General features: G+C 35.6%; 1 protein-coding gene across 1 annotated transcript; it reads left to right on the top strand.

Annotated features, from left to right (window-relative positions):
* Window positions 1-591: 591 nt before the first annotated feature.
* On the top strand, window positions 592-17,103 carry LOC132154420 (protein APCDD1-like). The gene is made up of 5 exons (XM_059562964.1): window positions 592-852; window positions 6,369-6,528; window positions 10,036-10,555; window positions 13,679-14,000; window positions 16,362-17,103. Exons 1-5 carry the CDS (start codon window positions 765-767, stop codon window positions 16,790-16,792), a joined length of 1,521 nt encoding a protein of 506 aa, XP_059418947.1. The 5' UTR covers window positions 592-764; the 3' UTR covers window positions 16,793-17,103.
* Window positions 17,104-19,139: the final 2,036 nt, after the last annotated feature.

The following is a 19,139-nucleotide window of genomic DNA, read 5'->3' as shown; positions in this document are numbered from 1 at the left end:
TATATCAGTGTTAATTTTGAATTTTTGAATTATTATACTTTTAATATTTTGAATCAGTTTTTATTTTTTATTATTATTAGGATTAACCCCTTGAGATGTAATATCTTGTTTTCAAGAATTCAACATTTTTCTGTTTTCATTTCAAATTCTAGTCATTTTGTTGTGTATACACACACACACACACACACACATATATATATATAGTGGAACTTATTTTCTTTATTCTTATTTCCATTAACAACTATCCACTAAAAAGTTAAATGTGTGTGTGTGTGAGAGAGAGAGATGGGTGGGGGGGGGGGGGCTTATATTTAATTACACAAGAAAAGTGTCCTAGACAAAAAGTTGCAAGTTGGGACAGGAAGAATTAAATCGTTCTAAGATCAGGATCTGTTTGATGTGGTCTGGATTTGAGATTCCTAATGAAAATCAGCTCTGAGCCCAAACGTCCCTCTCTCTTTCTCTTTCTCTCTCTCTGTCTGTCTCTCTCTCTCTGTCTCTCTCTCTCTTTCTCTCTCTCTCTGTCTCTCTCTCTCTCTCTGTGTGTCTCTCTCTCTCTCTCTCTCTCTCTCTCTCTCTCCTCCTGCTCTCATATGAAGCGCTGCTGCTGCTGGAGCGCGAGTGTTTCAGATGTTTCTCCTCGCGCGTCGTGCGCGTCTCCAGTGCGTGTGCGCGCAGCGCGCGGCGGGTCGCATGGATGTTCTCGGACTACAATCTTAAAGTTCTGGATAAAAGAGAGACTCCATGTGTGATTAATCTGAGGAATGAAGCTACTGCGGGAAAACCGCTCGCATTCTGCGGGAATGATGGCTGTGTGTGTCCTGATGATGATGATGATGGTGTTTGGTGAGTGTTTTCATTCCTCTCTTGTTTAGGGTTAGAGATTGAATAAGAATACGAGAATGGAATATAAAGGTTCAAAACTCACTTTAATTTATTCAACATGTACTGACTTAAAAGTACACTCTAAAAATGATATGTTATTGTTTCAACTCAACTTTGGGTCAAAACACCAACTTTTGGGTTAAAAATTAAATTAATTATTTTATTTTATTTTATTCTATTAGTGATCATCAACAGCAGGAGATCTGAAACATTTGTCAAAACACTTCAATAAAATACAATGCAAATTAGGTAATTGAGTTGAGTTTTATGGACATTAATTAATGCGATCTTAATAAAAACAATGTCAGAAATTATTATTATTTTTTCCTGGGATTGATTTTAAGGGTCTTTTCAACGCTTCATGTTAGTGTCTCTAGTCTCAAAAAGAATGCTATGAAACATGAAAATGTTGCATGACTGCCATAAAAACTCACTTCTGGGGATCATTTGCCCTTAAACTGTAAATATATGGTGCATTTTTCCCACTTCTGTTTCTTTTCTAGTCCTCTTAGATGAAGTGGGAAGAACAGAGATTGAGCTAGGAGGAATATAATCACTTAAAAAGCTGTTTCTTTGGTCTGAAGATCACATAAAGTCTCGCTGGACTACATCTGACCCGTTTCATCAGCTGGAAACGCTTGGCAGCCGCTTCAAACAGAGCCCAGAGATAAAAAAGATATTTTCATCCGTGCTTTATTCTCTCCAGTGTGTTTAAGAGAATCTAACGTTCAATTAAGTGGTGTATTATAGCAGCCGTAAAAGCCTGCGTCGGGCCAGATGTGAGCCTGCTTTACATTTATAGAGGAAAAAACCTCAGGATGGGGTCACAGACGAGCCAGAACATTACACTCGACCAGAACCACACTTTATCACATACAGAGAATGTGCAGAACATCTTAAAGGGACAGTTCACCCAAAAAATATATTATAAAAATCTCTTTTTATGTCCATCTAATAAAAGTCAATAGGGTCCAATATCAAATACTCTTTTGTGTTTCCCAAAGGAAAGTCAGTCAAGGTTTGAATGACACGATGATGAGTAAATGATGACAGAATGATCATTTTTGGATGAACTGACTCTTTAATAAAACTAAACGAACTTGCATTTATAATTTAGCAGATGCTTTTAACCAAACGAGCGATAAAACAATCCTCAGGTACTTTCTGACGTCACAGATGAACCCATTAACTATTGATTGCATCGGAAACATCCTGAAACTATGAGACAGTTTAGATTGTGTTCCTAGACAGCAGCAGGAATTGACATAAAATATGTTTTTAGCACCGAAAGATTTTATAACATCATGTGTGAAAAATAAATAATAAACGTAATAAAAAAGTGTAATATGACACCTTTAAGATAACATTACATAAACTACAAGAGTTAAGATCAGTTTTCTGTATATAGTTTTATGTTAGAAATGAACTTTTCTTATTCTATATAAGTCATTAATGCGACACTTAATAATCATCAACACTCAAATTATCAAGTTAATTTTATATATATTTTTTATTAATATATAAACATAAAAAATTCAAATATAAATGTATATAGATATAATTTTTATATATATATAATTAAAATTATATATATATATATATATATATATATATATATATATATAATTATAAATATATATTATTTTTTTATGTCTTAAATGTGTCTGAAGTATGTATTTCTTTTTAATAGCAATATTTTTCTCCTGGAATTGATTTTCAGGATTATTTTATACTTTATATTTGTTACAAAGTGTTTGTAAATTATAAAATGTTATAACGTTATCTTGTAAAAATAATAAATGTAAAAAAGGTGTGATTTGACCCCTTTAAGATGACATAATTATGCAGTTTGAAACAATCAATTCAGTTAATTATATTCTGTTTTACACATGTTGTCTTATGTTATGCAACAACAGTGTCTTATCATTAACTATAGTGTCTGTAAATTGTCTAAAATCTTGGAAAAATCCAAAACAAATGTAAAAAAGCAAAGATCTTCAGGCTGCTAGAGAGAAAATAAGCATTGAGCTCGGAGCCCATTCTTCTTCTCTAAATGCATGTGCTGTAATCTCACGTCCCGATCTATTCTTATCCACAGCAAACCCCTTTCTTCCATTGAATCATGCGTCCATTAAAACGTCTACAAGCTCATAAACTTGTACATATAATCAGAATTAACGAGAGGGCCGTTAGAGCGGCTCTCCGGAAGAACCGTGTGGTGGAGCGCTTTCAGATGGAGTGCTGTTGTCGTCTGTATCCGGAGCGCTGTGTGTTTGAGCTTTACCTCAGCAGCTGGAAATGTTCTCGCGGTCAGGTCTCCAGAGCGCTGTGGACGCTTTGATTGAGATACAGTAGAAAAACAGCACTGATGTTTGGCTTCAGCATTAACAACGGATGGATAAAAATGTGTGAGAAAAACATCAGGTCATTGATCCATAACTGAAAATGTTAAATCCATAACTAGTTATAGTTATGTTCTAGACTTCAGAAGGCTTTAGGAACAAATTAAGTGCATTTATGAAAACGTTCCAAAAGGCTGCATTTATCTGATAACAAATACAGTAAAAATAGCGAAATATTATTCTAATGTAAAACATCTGTTTTTTATGGGAATATCTGTTAAAGTGTAATTTATTTCTGTGATGCTCCGCTGTATTTTCAGCATCATTCCTCCAGTCTTCAGTGTCACATGATCTTCAGAAATCAGAATAATATGAGGATTTACTGCTAAAGAAACATTTCTGATTATTAACAATGTTGAAAACAGTTGTGCTGCACAATATTTTTGTGGAAACTGAGATACAATTTATTTTTTTTAGGACTCACAAATTAATAGAAAGTTCAGAAGAACAGGATCTTTTTTGAAATATAGAAATATTGTGTAACATTATAAATGTCTTTACTGCCACTTTTGATCCATTCAATACAGCTTCGCAGCATAAAAGTATTCATTTCTTTCGAGAAACATTAGTGTGTATGCCATTTATTCATTTAGCTAGTAGAGAATAATTCACAAAACAGATAAAGTGGTTTAAAGACACGTCAAACCAGATGACAGAGGTTTAGTAACTTGAGAAGGACTTGAACCTTCTCTAGATGAGTTTAACTGTAATGATGCTGAAAATTCAGCTTTGATCACAAAAATAAATTACAGTTTACAATATATTCACACGGAAAACAGCTTTTTAAAACTATAATATTTTTTCCCAATATTACAGTTTTTTCTGTATTTTTGAGGAAATAAATGCAGAACTGGTGAGCAGAAATTTTTGAATGCTAGTGTACAGTGTGTGTCAGAGAGAGAGAGAGAGAGAGAGAGAGAGAGAGAGAGTGAAAGAGAGAGAGACACACACACACACAAAGAGAGAGAGCGAGAGAGAGAGAGAGAGAGACACACAGAGAGATAGAGAGAGAGAATGAAAGAGAGAGACACACAGAGAAAGAGAAAGAGAGAGAGAGAATGAAAGAGAGACACACACACAGAGAGAAAAAGAGAGAGAGAGAGAATGAAAGAGAGAGAGACACACACAGACACACAGAGAGAGAGAGAGAGAGAGAGCGAGCGAGCGAGAGAGAGAGAGAGAGAGAGAGACAGAGAGAGAGAAAGATACACAGAGAAAGAGAGAGAGAGAGAGAGAAAGAGAGAGAGAGAGAGACTCTTGATATGATTGAAGCGCTGAAGTGTTCCTAATGTTTCCAGCTGGTCCAGCCGGAGTTTCCCTGGGGAACACAGTGTTGCATTATGATCCGTAAAAAGAAACACGGCCGAACATTCTTACAAATAAAGCTTTTTCATTGGAATCGATGGTTTTGCAAAGAACTGTTAACAGAACCGTTGGTGTGGAATCCAGAGCTGCAGCCTCAGGCACCGAAATACTTTCATTTCCGAGGTTTCAGTGCTCAGATTGTCCAGCTCTTGGAGGTTTCTCTGATTTCATCTGGCGGCCTCCTGATCGCCGGCCAGAAATGTGTTTGCTGTTATCCAGCCATCAGCTTTATTTGCTCCAAGTGTCATTATGTGAAATCTGAAAATGAATTATAATAGCTGATCTCAGTCCAGCAGCGGCTCGTTCCCACATTCATTAAAGCGCTTTATATCCTCGAATGTTCATCTGTCTGTCTCTGCGCCACTTCATTCTGCAGTTATTTTTAGCATTGATTTTGAATAGTGATCATGTGATCTAAACATTGTGTAGGAATCTTTACAAACAGGGATCACTGCAGTGTTTCCATGCAGATACAGGCATGTTTGCATGCATGTTTACTTTAGACATTCATATGTATATTTATTTTTGTGAATGAACCCCTTTATAAATTCTTTCAATGCTAACATAAACTGCTATTACTCAGCTATACGGTTGGACAGTTACTTTCATTCATTTAAAGGTCATTTATTATATACGTCTTATTTTCCTGGTTATTAACTCACCCTCAGGACAAAAGTAAATAGGATTTTTAGCTTAAAAAACCATACACCTTGGTGATCCATATAATTCAAGTCAATGTCTACCGCCGCTTTCAGAGTCAAAAAAGCATATATAGGCAACACAAAATTAATCCCCGTGACTCCTGACGATATATCAAGGTCTTATGAAGAGAAACGATCAGTCTGTGCAAGAAACTGAACATTATTTACAGCCTCAGGCATACATTGAAATACGATTATTTTCTCTGAACGGATTCTTTCGGACAGTTAGATTCAATGAATTGATTCATTTCACTAGTTTGTTTACATAATCACACAGTGACATCATGTATATGCAATTATATTATTAAAGCACCGAATGATGATGTGAAACGTGGATGTTTTATGTGTCTAAAGCATTTAAAGTGAATAAACCAATTGCATCAGCTCACCTTCATACATAAACAACGAGAAACCATAAAAACGTTAATTTGACCCCTTCACATGATTCAGTCCGATTCGATGAACTGGTTCAACTAGTTCACTAAAAGAATCAGTTCAAAAGAATGATTTGTTCGTGAACTGGACATCACTGGATCTGGATTACAGTTAATACTGCTGTAAATAATGTTCAGTTTCTTGCACAGACTGATCGCTTCTCTTCATAAGACCTTGATATATCATCAGGAGCCACGAGAATCAATTTTTGTGTTGCTTGTATATAATTTTTTGACTCTCAAAGAGCCAGCAGTCATCGATTTTCATTACATGAATCACAGAATAGCACAGTTTTGGCTAAAAAACTTCTTTAATGCTCTACTGAAGAAAAAAGTCACCTGCATCTTGAATGGCCTGATGATGAGTAAATCACCAGAAAATTTTCATTTTAGGGTAACTATCCCTTTAAAGTGTTGCTAGAGTGTTTCTTAGGTGTTTCAAGTGCGAGGTCATTTTCTGAGGAAGATTTTGCTCTACCAGCTTTACATTGATTTTTCAGTGTTGGACTGGAGTACATTTTCAGATCATATTACTTCAGTGTTTTGGTCTGCATGAGGTGAGCTGTGCTTGATCTCATCAGGTTGTGTGAAGGGCTTGTCTCCTCGTCTGGCTCTACAGAAGAGTCTCGTCTGGCCATCCACAGACACACAGTGTCTCCACATGCTGAAACACCTGCATAATAGGGCCCGCATCACTGTCCAGATGCCACCCAACATCCAGGGACACTGGGTCTCCACCAGGTGAGAGAGAGAGAGACAGAGAGATTCCCTTTCAGTCTGCAATCTCGAAGTCAAGTCGGTGACTGACTAATTGGGATATCGCTTCGATAGACCAATCTACTTCAATTGTAAACTAAACGAGCCAATGCACATTGGCATGCAATTATTGCATCCAGCTGCCGCTGATCACAGCGTGAGTATAATAAGGCAGCAGGCCTTCCACGCCACAGACCTTCTCTGCGGTTTGCGTTCGAAGGACGGGCATATCAGTACAAGGTCCTGCCCTTCTGGCTGTCCCTGTCTCCATGTGTCTTCCAGAAAGTCACGGAGGCGGCTCTTGTAACCCTCAGAGAGCAGGGTGTTCACATTCACAACTATCTAGATGATTGGCTGATACTAGCACAATTTCGGGATCAGTTGTGCGAGCATCTCAGTCTGTTGGGCCTTCGGGGGCAACTGGGAAAAGAGCAAACTCTCGGTATGGAGTTGGATTCGGTCGAAAAGACAGTGCGCCTCACAGAGGAACGTGCGCGGTCGGTGCTAGCCTGCTTGAATACGTTCAAGGTAAGTTTGACGTCGTCATTAAGTTCCTTAGGGACGGGAAGTCGTGGCCTAATGGTTAGAGAGTCGGACTCCCAATCGAAAGGTTGTGAGTTCGAGTCCCGGGCCGGCAGGAATTGTGGGTGGGGGGAGTGCATGTACAGTTCTCTCTCCACCTTCAATACCACGACTTAGGTGCCCTTGAGCAAGGCATCGAACCCCCAACTGCTCCCCGGGCGCCGCAGCATAAATGGTTGCCCACTGCTCCGGGTGTGTGCATTTCGGATGGGTTAAATGCAGAGCACAAATTCTGAGTATGGGTCACCGTACTTGGCTGAATGTCACTTCACTTTCACTTCACTTTTCACTTAGAGGGGCCAGGATTTTAAACCCTTTCTGACCCCCCCTCTATACCCTCTTTGGACCTGACTCTAGTGCTAAAATCACTACAGCAGGGCCCATTCGAGCCTTTGCATTCAGTTGCGCCAAAGCTTCTTTCATTGAAAACTCTGCTCCTGCTTGCACTGCCCTCCATCAAGAGGGTAGGGGACCTGGCATGCATTTTTTCGGTCTACGATTTGTGCCTAGAGTTTGGGCCGGCTGACTCCCAGGTAATCCTACGTGCCCAAGGTTCCCACTATACCCTTCAAAGACTAAGTGGTGAACCTGCAAGCGCTGACCCTGGTGTAGGCAGACCCAGCTCTGGTTTTGCTCTGTCCCGTCCAAGCGTTGAGATACTACGTAGACCAGACACAAAGCTTTGGGACCTCAGACCAGCTCTTTGTCTGTTACGGAGGCCGGCAGAAGGGGAATGCCGTCTCTAAGCAGAGGATGGCCCACTGGATTGTGGATGCCATAACCCTGGCTTATCAGGCTAAGGGTGTGCCCTGCCCAGTCAGGTTGCGAGCTCACTCAACTAGAAGTGTTGCATCCTCCTGGGCGCTGGCTCATGGCACCTCGCTGACAGATATTTGTAGAGCTGCGGGCTGGGCGACCCCTAACTCGTTCGCTAGGTTCTATAGCCTTCGTGTAGAGCCGGTATCCTCCTGTGTTCTCACCTCAAATAGGTAGTGGCACCGAGAGGCCCTGGTTAGTGTCAGCTTGCTAAAACTGCTCCAGAGTGTCCGTACTGGATACCCTGTTGAGATCCTCCATCGACCCAGGCAGCTGGACGTGGCAGAACATCTGACGCCAGGCCTTTATGATGAATCCGTGAGAACCATGGAAGGCTGGGTTCCATATTGAGACCTAAGTGGTACTCGTATATGTATAGTCCATGGTATAGCCTTAGAGCCCGTGTTTCTCCGGCAGACTTCTGCATTCCCAAGAGGGTTTTGCTCACCACAAATTTCCCCATATACACCTAAAAGGATGCTATATGTGTATTTGCTTTTGAAAACTCCTTCGGGAAGGCTGGGGCTTCTGCAGCATCCCTGTTCTAAGAGGAACAGGTACGTTTTCCCAGTGTTATCCAATCTCACCCAGTGAGGTAGTGCTTTGACAATGGTGAGTGGAACTACTTGTTTCGAGCCCCGCCCTACACCTGATAGGGGCGCAGATGGCTCGCACAGGGCACTGGAAGGGGCAGCATCCATGGCGCTTTGGTAGGGGTCCCAATTAGCTGGTCACCAACATGACGTCAAGAGTGACCGACTGAAAGGGAACGTCTCGGTTACGTATGGTAACCCTCGTTCCCTGACGGAGGGAACGGAGACGGCACATCCCATCGGAATGGTTGCTGTACTGACGCTGAGCTGCACGGTCTCCGGCTCAGTTCCTCAGCGAAAACCTGTTATGCATTGTACCTGCTGTCTTCTTATACTCACGCTGTGATCAGCGACAGCTGGATGCAATAATTGCATGCCAATGTGCATTGGCTCGTTTAGTTTACAATCGAAGTAGATTGGTCTATCAAAGTGATATCCCAATTAGTCGGTCACCGACATGATGTCTCCATTCCCTCCTTCAGGGAATGAGGGCTACCATACGTAACCGAGACGTTTTCACTCATCAAAAAGTAAATTTCTTTAAAGCAAGGAGAAAGCTATATGGGTTTGGAATGAGAGTGAAATATTATGTATTTATATTATATAATAATATATTATTTGAAGTTATTATTTTATATATTTTTCATTATTTGATAAAATATTATTTAGTATTATTTAATAGAATTGTTTTTTAAAGTACATATTATTCAATCAAATAGTATAATTATTTTTTGTTTTATAGATCTTATTAAATTTTTTTGTTTGTTTGCTAAAACAATTTTTCATATTGGTGAATTAATTATGACTGATTTGTGTTTTTTGGTTGAATAATTTTTATGTTTAATTATATGTTAAATTATGTTTAATTTAAAAATGTATTTAATATTTACTTCTTATTTTATAAAATGTTATTTTATACTATTTAATATTATCCTTGTTTATTTATATACATTATATATTATATTATTATATATTAATATATATTATATTATATAAATGTAATTTAATATTTGTATTTTTTTTATCAATTATTATTTCATACTATTTAATATCTTTTGTTTAGTGTTTTATAAATATAATTTTATATTTTAATTATTTTATAAACAACATTTTGGCATTACTTAATATTATCCTTATTTATTGTTTTATTTAATATTTTAGCTAAATATTTGAGCTTAAATATTTGAGTTAATGATGACTGGTTTGTGTTTTGCAATGAAAACTTAATTATTTAATATTTGTAATAATTTTTTTATATTATTAAATAGTATTCTTGTTTATTGTTTAATCTATATTTTATTTAATATTTTTAGTATTTTATAAATTATTATTTAATACTTATTTAATAATACCCTTGATTTTTTTATTATTTTATAAAATATTATTTTGGCATTACTTAATATTATCGCTATTTATAGTTTTTTTTTTAAATATTTTATCTGAATATTTTTATGATGACTGCGTGTGTTATATGTGACTTGTCTCTGTTCTCTCGTGGCAGCTGTGAGGTTCGTCCCGGTCCAGAGTTCATCACTCGCTCGTACCGTTTCTTTCACAACAACACCTTTCAGGCTCATCAGTTCTACTACTCAGACAACCAGTGCACGGTGCCGAGCTACACGCTGCTGATCCGGGGCCGTGTGCGTCTGCGGCAGGCGTCCTGGATTGTCCGAGGCGGCACCGAGGCTGACTATCAGATCCACGGCATGCGTCTGGTGTGTCACTCAGCGTCCGTGGCCCGAGAACTTTCTCAGCAGCTGAAGCACCGCTGCAGGGACCCGGGCTCCTGGCTGCAGAACATCAGCTACGAGCTGTGGAGCGACTCCGGCGACTCCGGCTGCATCTGTGCTCTGAACGTCTCCATGCACGAGCTGCAGCTGCTGCGGCTGGAGAAGCAGTACCTGCATCACAGTCTGGATCAGCTGATGGAGGAGCTGTACCTGGGAGACATTCACACCGACGCGGCGCAAAGGATGTTCTACAGACCCTCCAGCTACCAGCCAGCGCTGCAGAATACACAGGTGAGAGCTTCAGCTCCATCCTCAGACGACCTGCTGTTCGACTGTTCTATGGGTTCTGAATGACAGACGCTGATATCTGAGTCTCTGACTTAACACTGATGAAGGCACCTAGAAAAATTCTTGCATTACATTGATGGTTGCTTAGATCGTATATTAAATTATTAAAATATTCTTAACACCTAAAGATAATAAATAAAAACGAACGGTCCATTTTTCTGTGGCATTACTGCGAAAACCCAATTTTGTTATTTATTATTGTTTATATATATTATATATTTTTTATGTATGTTATTTAATATACGCGTTATTTATTATTGTATAAAATATTAAATAGTATTATTATTAGCATCTATTATTCATAATATTATTTTAAAAAATTGTTTATTATTGTATAAAATATCTATTATTGTTATCAATTCATTTTTATAATTATTATATTATTTTATAGTTAAGTAATGTTAGTAAAATTTATTATTATTAGATATAATATATAATGTTATTAATAATAATATATGTTTTTTATTTTATAAAATATTATTTAAGATTTTTATGATTTTATTTACAATTTTAGTAATTCTTTTTTTTTGTCATTTTTATTAGTTTTGAAATAGTATAAAGGTTTTTATTTATTAGTTATTTTAGTGCTTCAACTTTAAAGTATTATTTTTAATATAGGTATTATTTATTATTGTAAAAAATATTTATTATTATTTTATATATACAAAATTTATATCAGTAAAATTTTTGTCATATAAAATACTTAATATTGTTATTTATTATTTTATAAATATTATTACATTTTTTTAGTTTTAGTTTTATAAAATATAATGTAACATTATTATAATTATTTATTATTTTATGAAATGTAACTTAATTGATTTTATGTAAACATTTTGTTATTTTTTGTAATTTTTGTTAGTTTTGGTGTTTTTAAATAGTATATTTATATTAGTGTTATTTATATTCATTCATTTTTACTAGACATTTTTATTTATTAGTTTTAGTTGTATTTAGTTTGTTATTTTAGCACTTCAAATTTAATATATCATTTTTAATATTAGAATTATTATTGTATACATTTATAATAATAATAATAATAATAATAATAATAATTATCAATATTATTAATATTATATTATTTTATAATTATTTAACATTAGTAATATTTATCATCATGTAAAACATTAAATGTCATTATTATTATTTTGAAAATATTTTTATAACTTCATTTAAACTTCTGCGGTGCTTTTGTCATTTTTATTAGTTTTCATGTTTTCAAATAGTATATAAGTTTTTATTTATTAATTTTAGTTATTTTAGTGCTTCAACTTTCATGTATTGTTTTTTATATAAGTATTATTTATTATTGTAAAAAGAAATATGTATTATCTTATAATGATTTAATATTAGTAATATTTTTGTCATATAAAATATTTAATATTATTATTTATAATTTTATAAATATTTAATATTTTAAGTTATTATTCAATAAAATATAATATAATTATTATAATTTATTATTTTATGATATATTTGTATTTTATTTTAATTTTTGTAAATTTTGTTGTGTTTTTGTAATTTTGATTAGTTTTGGTGTTTTAAAATAGTGTATTTTGCTCGAGTGTTATTTATATTCATTAATTTTTATTAGACATTTTTATTTATTAGTTTTATTTAGTTTGTTATTTTAGTACTTCAACTTTAATATATTATTTATTATTGTATAAATTAATAATAATAATTATTATCAATATTATTAGTATTATATTATTTTCATTAGTAATATTTATTATCATGTAAATCATTTAATGTCATTATTATGGGTAATAATGATAGATAGATAGATAGATAGATAGATAGATAGATAGATAGATAGATAGATAGATAGATAGATAGATAGATAGATAGATAGATAGATAGATAGATAGATAGATAGATAGATAGATAGATATCGCTGTACGTCTCTGTTTACGTCTCAGACGAACCGAGGCTTTCTCTCGCACTCCGTCAGGATCTGATGTGAAATGTTTAGCTTTCTGCGCGAATGCTCCTTCATTTGGCAAAGCTTTACAGAGAGACTCGCTCTCATCTGACTTCAAACAAAGCTCCTTCTGGATGAAATACTGTCGCAGCACTCGCTCAGAGTAAATATCACATATGAGTCAGTGCTGAAGAATAAAGTCATAGAAAGATGAACTGATGCACAAAAGAACAGATTCTGTGTCATTTAGAAGCAGGTTTATATGTAATAGTGGATGATAATAATTATAATGAGTTTAGATGAATGTGGAAAAGTATGCAGAAATGTGTCTTTGTGCTCAGAAATTATGTCTTTTGAAATCTAGACAGGATAATTGTAAATATACAGTTGTGTTACGAGCTTCGGCTGATGAACACACTCAGGGGGTCAGATACAAGAGTCTGCAATAATAGCATTTTTAATGTTTTTGAAAGAGTCTCTTCTGCTCACCAGGGCTGCATTTATTTAATAAAAATACAGTAAAAATTGTGAAATATTATTAGAATGTAAAACAGCTGTTTTCTGTGTGAATCTGTGTTAAAGTGTCATTTATTTCTGTATTTCCAGCATCATTCCTCCAGTCTTCAGTGTCACATGATCTTCAGAAATCATGAAAATATGATGATTTACTGCTCAAGACACAGTTCAGATTATTATCAGTGTTGAACACCGCTGTGCTGCACAATATTTTTGTAGAAACTGTGATGCATTCATTGTATTTTTCAGCATTCACAGATGAATAGATAGTTAAAAAACACAACATTTATTTTAAATAGAAATCTGTAACATTATAAATGTCTTAGCTGTCACTTTTGATCATTTTAATGCATCCTTGCTGACTAAAAGTATTATATATGATATATTATATCATTATGGATTAATGATGCTGAAATTTCAGCTGTGCATCACAGAAATAAATGACAGTTAAACAGATATTCACACAGAAAACAGCTGTTTTACATTAGAATAATATTTAACAATTTTTACTGTATTTTTTATTACATAAATGCAACCCTGGAAGATACTTCCAAAAACATTAGCATAAAACATGTTATTCATACATACGATCAGCTGAATCGAGTCTGATGTGGATGTGTCCTCAGAATCAGGACGTGAGCTGCGTCGTCTGTCGAATCGTCGCACGCTCGGACGAGTTTCACCCGGCTGTCCTCCCGCCGCGGCCCGAGCTGACGGTGACCCTGAGCGGTCAGTGGGCGTCCCGCCGCTGCGAGGTCCGGCCCGAGGTCCTGTTCCTCACCAGACACTTCATCTTCCACGACGACAACCACACGTGGGAGGGTCACTACCATCACTACTCTGACCCGGCCTGCAAACACCCCACCTTCAGCCTGTTCGCCCGCGGTCACTACAGCCGCGGCCCGCGCTCCGCACGCGTCATGGGCGGCACCGAGTTTGAGTTCAGAGGTCAGAGGTCAACTCATTTAACAGCAGAGCTCCTTACAGACACACTTTTTTTCTCATTTGTATCACTATGCAACTAACCAATTCATTAATTAATTAAAAGTCTTAAATGGTAATGGTTCTAAACATAAAAAAAATCTTAAGTTGAACTGTCCAAAACAAAGAAAGTTATGTATATTTATAAATATTTTATTTATATAAATATTTATATATATTTCTCAGAAAGAAAATTTTTATATCACAACGCAAAAAAATAAATAAAAATAATATATTTATGTCTATGTGTATGTTTTATCCAAAGCGACTAACAGTGCATTCATGCTATCAGTTTTTACCTATATATATAGGTTATTTGTAGATTTTTATAAATATTATAGATGTTTTATATATATATATATATATATATATATATATATATATATATATATATATATATATATATGTGTGTGTGTGTGTGTGTGTGTATGTGTGTGTGTGTTTTATGTTTAGTACCGGTACAATTTAAGATTATTATTTATTTGTGTTAAATGTTCTAAAATGATTTAATCTTAAGACTCAATATGGACTTTTTCTTATTAAAAATATTTTTCTTAAAAAGAAATTGTGTACATCACAGTGGAAAAAGTAAAAATAAATAAAAACAGACATAATATAAAACTTGTTTTTTTGTTATATCAATGCAAAAAAAATTTAAAAGCTAAAATCTTAATAGTTCTAAACATAAAAAAATCCTAACCTTCTGAAACATAGGCTTATCGTATATATATATACAGGTCCTTCTCAAAAAATTACCATATTGTGATAAAGTTCATTATTTTCCATAATGTAATGATAAAAATTTAACTTTCATATATTTTAGATTCATTGCACGCCAACTGAAATATTTCAGGTCTTTTATTGTTTTAATACTGATGATTTAAAACATGATTTAAAACTAAAAAAATTAGCATATCATGAAAAGGTTTTCTAAACGAGCTATTAACCTAATCATCTGAACTAATTAACTCTAAACACCTGCAAAAGATTCCTGAGGCTTTTAAAAACTCCCAGCCTGGTTCATTACTCAAAACCGCAATCATGGGTAAGACTGCTGACCAGAAGGCCATCATTGACACCCTCAAGCGAGAGGGTAAGACACAGAAAGACATTTCTGAACGAATAGGCTGTTCCCAGAGTGCTGTATCAAGGCACCTCAGTGGGAAGTCTGTGGGAAGGAAAAAGTGTGGCAAAAAACGCTGCACAACGAGAAGAGGTGACCGGACCCTGAGGAAGATTGTGGAGAAGGACCGATTCCAGACCTTGGGGGACCTGCGGAAGCAGTGGACTGAGTCTGGAGTAGAAACATCCAGAGCCACCGTGCACAAATGGGCTACAGAGAAGCAGCACTGGACTGTTGCTCAGTGGTACAAGTACTTTTTTCGGATGAAAGCAAATTTTGCATGTCATTCGGAAATCAAGGTGCCAGAGTCTGGAGGAAGACTGGGGAGAAGGAAATGCCAAAATACCTAAAGTCCAGTGTCAAGTACCCACAGTCAGTGATTGTCTGGGGTGCCATGTCAACTGCTGGTGTTGGTCGCCTGTGTTTTATCAAGGGCATGGTCAATGCAGCTAGCTATCAGGAGATTTTGGAGCACTTCATGCTTCCATCTGCTGAAAAGCTTTATGGAGATGAAGATTTCGTTTTTCAGCACGACCTGGCACCTGCTAACAGTGCCAAAACCACTGGTAAATGGTTTACTGACCATGGTATTACTGTGCTCAATTGGCCTGCCAACTCTCCTGACCTGAACCCCATAGAGAAACTGTGGGATATTGTGAAGAGAAAGTTGAGAGACGCAAGACCCAACACTCTGGATGAGCTTAAGGCCGCTATCGAAGCATCCTGGGCCTCCATAACACCTCAGCAGTGCCACAGGCTGATTGCCTCCATGCCACGCCGCATTGAAGCAGTCATTTCTGCAAAAGGATTCCCGACCAAGTATTGAGTGCACAACTGAACATAATTATTTGAAGGTTGACTTTTTTTGTATTAAAAACACTTTTCTTTTATTGGTCGGATGAAATATGCTAATTTTTTGAGATAGGAATTTGGGGTTTTCATGAGCTGTATGCCAAAATCATCAGTATTAAAACAATAAAAGACCTGAAATATTTCAGTTGGTGTGCAATGAATCTAAAATATATGAAAGTTTAATTTTTATCATTACATTATGGAAAATAATGAACTTTATCACAATATGGTAATTTTTTGAGAAGGAAAATTGAGTATATCATAAACTGATACTCTTAAACCTTGATGTTTCTCTCTGTCTCTAATACACACACACACACACACACACACACACACTGTGTTTGTTCCTGCAGTGAGTGAGATGCGCGTGAGGCCGATGGATCTGGCGACCGTGTCTCTGCTGAATGTATTTAAAGGGAACAGCTGCGGTGCTCAGGGCTCGTGGCTGGTGGGCGTGGAGCAGGACGTGACTCCGACCAATGGCTGCGCAGCGCTGGGGCTCCGCCTCCCGCACACAGAGTATGAGCTCTTCCGATTGGATCGTGACGCTGACGGCAGACTCCTGCTGTTTAACGGCCAGCGGCCCAGCGACGGCTCCAGCCCTGACCGACCCGACAGACGACCCACGTCCTACCAGACCCCGCTGGTGCAGTGCTCCGCTGGAGGTCAGAGGTCAGAGGTCAGCGCCGCGCAGCGCCTCAGCAACGGCTGCCTGGCTTGTTACCACATCGACCTGGCAACAGCTGTGCTCTGGAGTTTAGCGTTTATGGGTTTCTTGGGCTGAGAGACGCAAAAACAAACAGTTGTTTGTTACCCAGAATGCACTTGACGGGGCGGGACGAATGAAAACTGCTGCACAAGAGGAACGCACTTTACTAGAAGCCACGCCCTTTCACTCCTGACGGGACTTTACATCCTAAAACGTGCCTGCAAATGAGTTTCAAAGGGCAAAATCTCCCAAAAACAAAGATTCTGTCATTATTTATTGACTTTTAATACAACAACAGTTCATGCTTAAAATGATCCTAATGAATTATGATTTCCTGGGGAATATATATAGATATAATTTAAATAAATAATTAATTCATCAAGTATATATAATTGCTATATTTTTATCTATAATATGTATAACTACAAATAGAAAATTATGTAAATAATATAAACAACGACATTTGTTATCTCGTAAAAAAATCATCAAAAAAAATACAAATAAATAATGTTTATCTCATCCACAAAATTCTCATTAAAATATTTTTTTTAATAACATTTGTCTCAAATTCAAAAAACTTTGAGAATTTTTTTCTCATTAAAAACATACATAATTTTTACCTCATCCAAAATAATTTTTTATCTTTTTCAAAAAATGTTTCCTCATCCAAAGTTTTTTTTAAAACAATTATATATAATTTCTATATTTTATATCTATAAAATATTTACATATTTACATTACATTATATATATATATATATATATATATATATATATTTGTAATACACAATAAGAATTATTCATCAATTATATATAACTTCCTGACATTTTTTCCTTCAGGAGGAAATCATATATAATTGATGAATTACTTTCTGTAGTGTAATTATCACAGTTGCCCATTTTCACATATATTAATATTAATGCATATTGTGGCTGTCTATTTTAATGAACAAAGTTGGATTCATTATTTTTCATGTCAGTTTTTGCCTTTTATAAATGAAGGATGAAATCCATAGAACTTAGGATCAAATCAGATTTTTCCAAATGTGGCTCCTGGACTGTCAAACCCCAAAAAACAGATTAAAAAAAAAGTCATAAAATGTGTTGCTTTGTTTCCTTAAATCTTTGACAGAAAATGAAAAGCTTAAATGACAAAATGATGACAGAACCTTCATTTCTGGGTGTTTTTCCCTTTATGATTGTGATGAGGATGTTCATATAAGGAGTATTTTTATACACCAGTGAGTTTGAGACGATGTGAACATTTAAGGGCTGCATGGAAGGAAAGGGAAATATTATGACTGTAGATAATCACTGCTGACTTCCACAACCTTTGGTACTTTAAGTTTCAAAAGTCCTGAATCACAACGTGAAAAACATTTAAGCTGGGAAAATAATTATGTCTTTGATTCTTCCTGAGCCCAAGGCATAAGATTTTGTTTTCTCTCCAAAAAAACTCTCCCTTTTTTTTTCTCATCCAAAAAAAAAAAAATCAGAATCTTTTTTAGATCCCATCCAAATAATTTTTTAAAATGTAAAAACTTAAAAAAACATTTTTAATCAAACATTTTCTCATCCAAAAAAAAATAAATAAATAATATTTCTTCAACAATCAATCAACCCTTAAAAATTTGATCTCATCAGTTTTTTTCCCTCTTATCAAAAAAAATTAAATAAAAAAATAATAATTGTCTCATAAAAATAATGGATCTTATATATATATAAAAAAATTGTCATCCAAAAAAATATATAAATCAATTTTTTACATCTCATCCCAATTTTTTTCACTCATCAAAAAAAAAAAAAAAAAAATATATATATATATATATATATATATATATTAAATAAGCGTGAGTAAATCATCTTGAGAGCTTGAGCTCAGGAAGCATCTGCGACACTCATTGTCTTCTCTTGACGTCGTGGATCAGGTCTTCTGTGTTTTTAAGCCCCGAGATCCGAGGGAGTCATCTCTGACCCTTCAGTGATCCACTGACACTCTCTCACTCTCACAGGAATCAGAAACAGCTTTTACTTTAAAGATGTTAAGCTACACATTGAGACTGAAATGAGAAAGGCTTCATTCTTCGCAGCTGTTTGGATGATTTCTGTGAAACTGATTCGGATGAATGGGTCAGGATTCACCGAAGGGGCAGAACTTGAGGTTTAGTTTAGTTTTCATTGTGTGTGATGATGATGAACTACAGTGACAGTCAGTGTATGTTTCAGTCCTGAGAGTGAAACGCATTATTCTGACACTTTATATGCACAAACACGATGTTTTTATATCTTCAGATGAACTCAATCACACAGAGACAGCGTCCAAAACACTGGATCGTACAAGCAACGTGTGTTTAATCATTACATACTCTGGAGAAGAGCAGAAGAGGAGACTGAAAAATAAATCTATGAGACTTGAACATGAT

Source organism: Carassius carassius, chromosome 12 (assembly GCF_963082965.1).
Source record: "Carassius carassius chromosome 12, fCarCar2.1, whole genome shotgun sequence".
Classification (NCBI taxonomy): Eukaryota; Metazoa; Chordata; class Actinopteri; order Cypriniformes; family Cyprinidae; genus Carassius; species Carassius carassius.
This window is presented reverse-complemented; position numbering and strand designations above follow the sequence as displayed.

Coding starts and splice junctions, on each gene's coding strand:
- LOC132154420 (XM_059562964.1), top strand. CDS start 765: ATGAAGCTACTGCGGGAAAACCGCTCGCATTCTGCGGGAATGATGGCT. Junction 853..6,368: donor GATGATGGTGTTTGGTGAGT/GTTTTCATTCCT, acceptor TGATCTCATCAG/GTTGTGTGAAGGGCTTGTCT. Junction 14,001..16,361: donor CACCGAGTTTGAGTTCAGAG/GTCAGAGGTCAA, acceptor TTGTTCCTGCAG/TGAGTGAGATGCGCGTGAGG.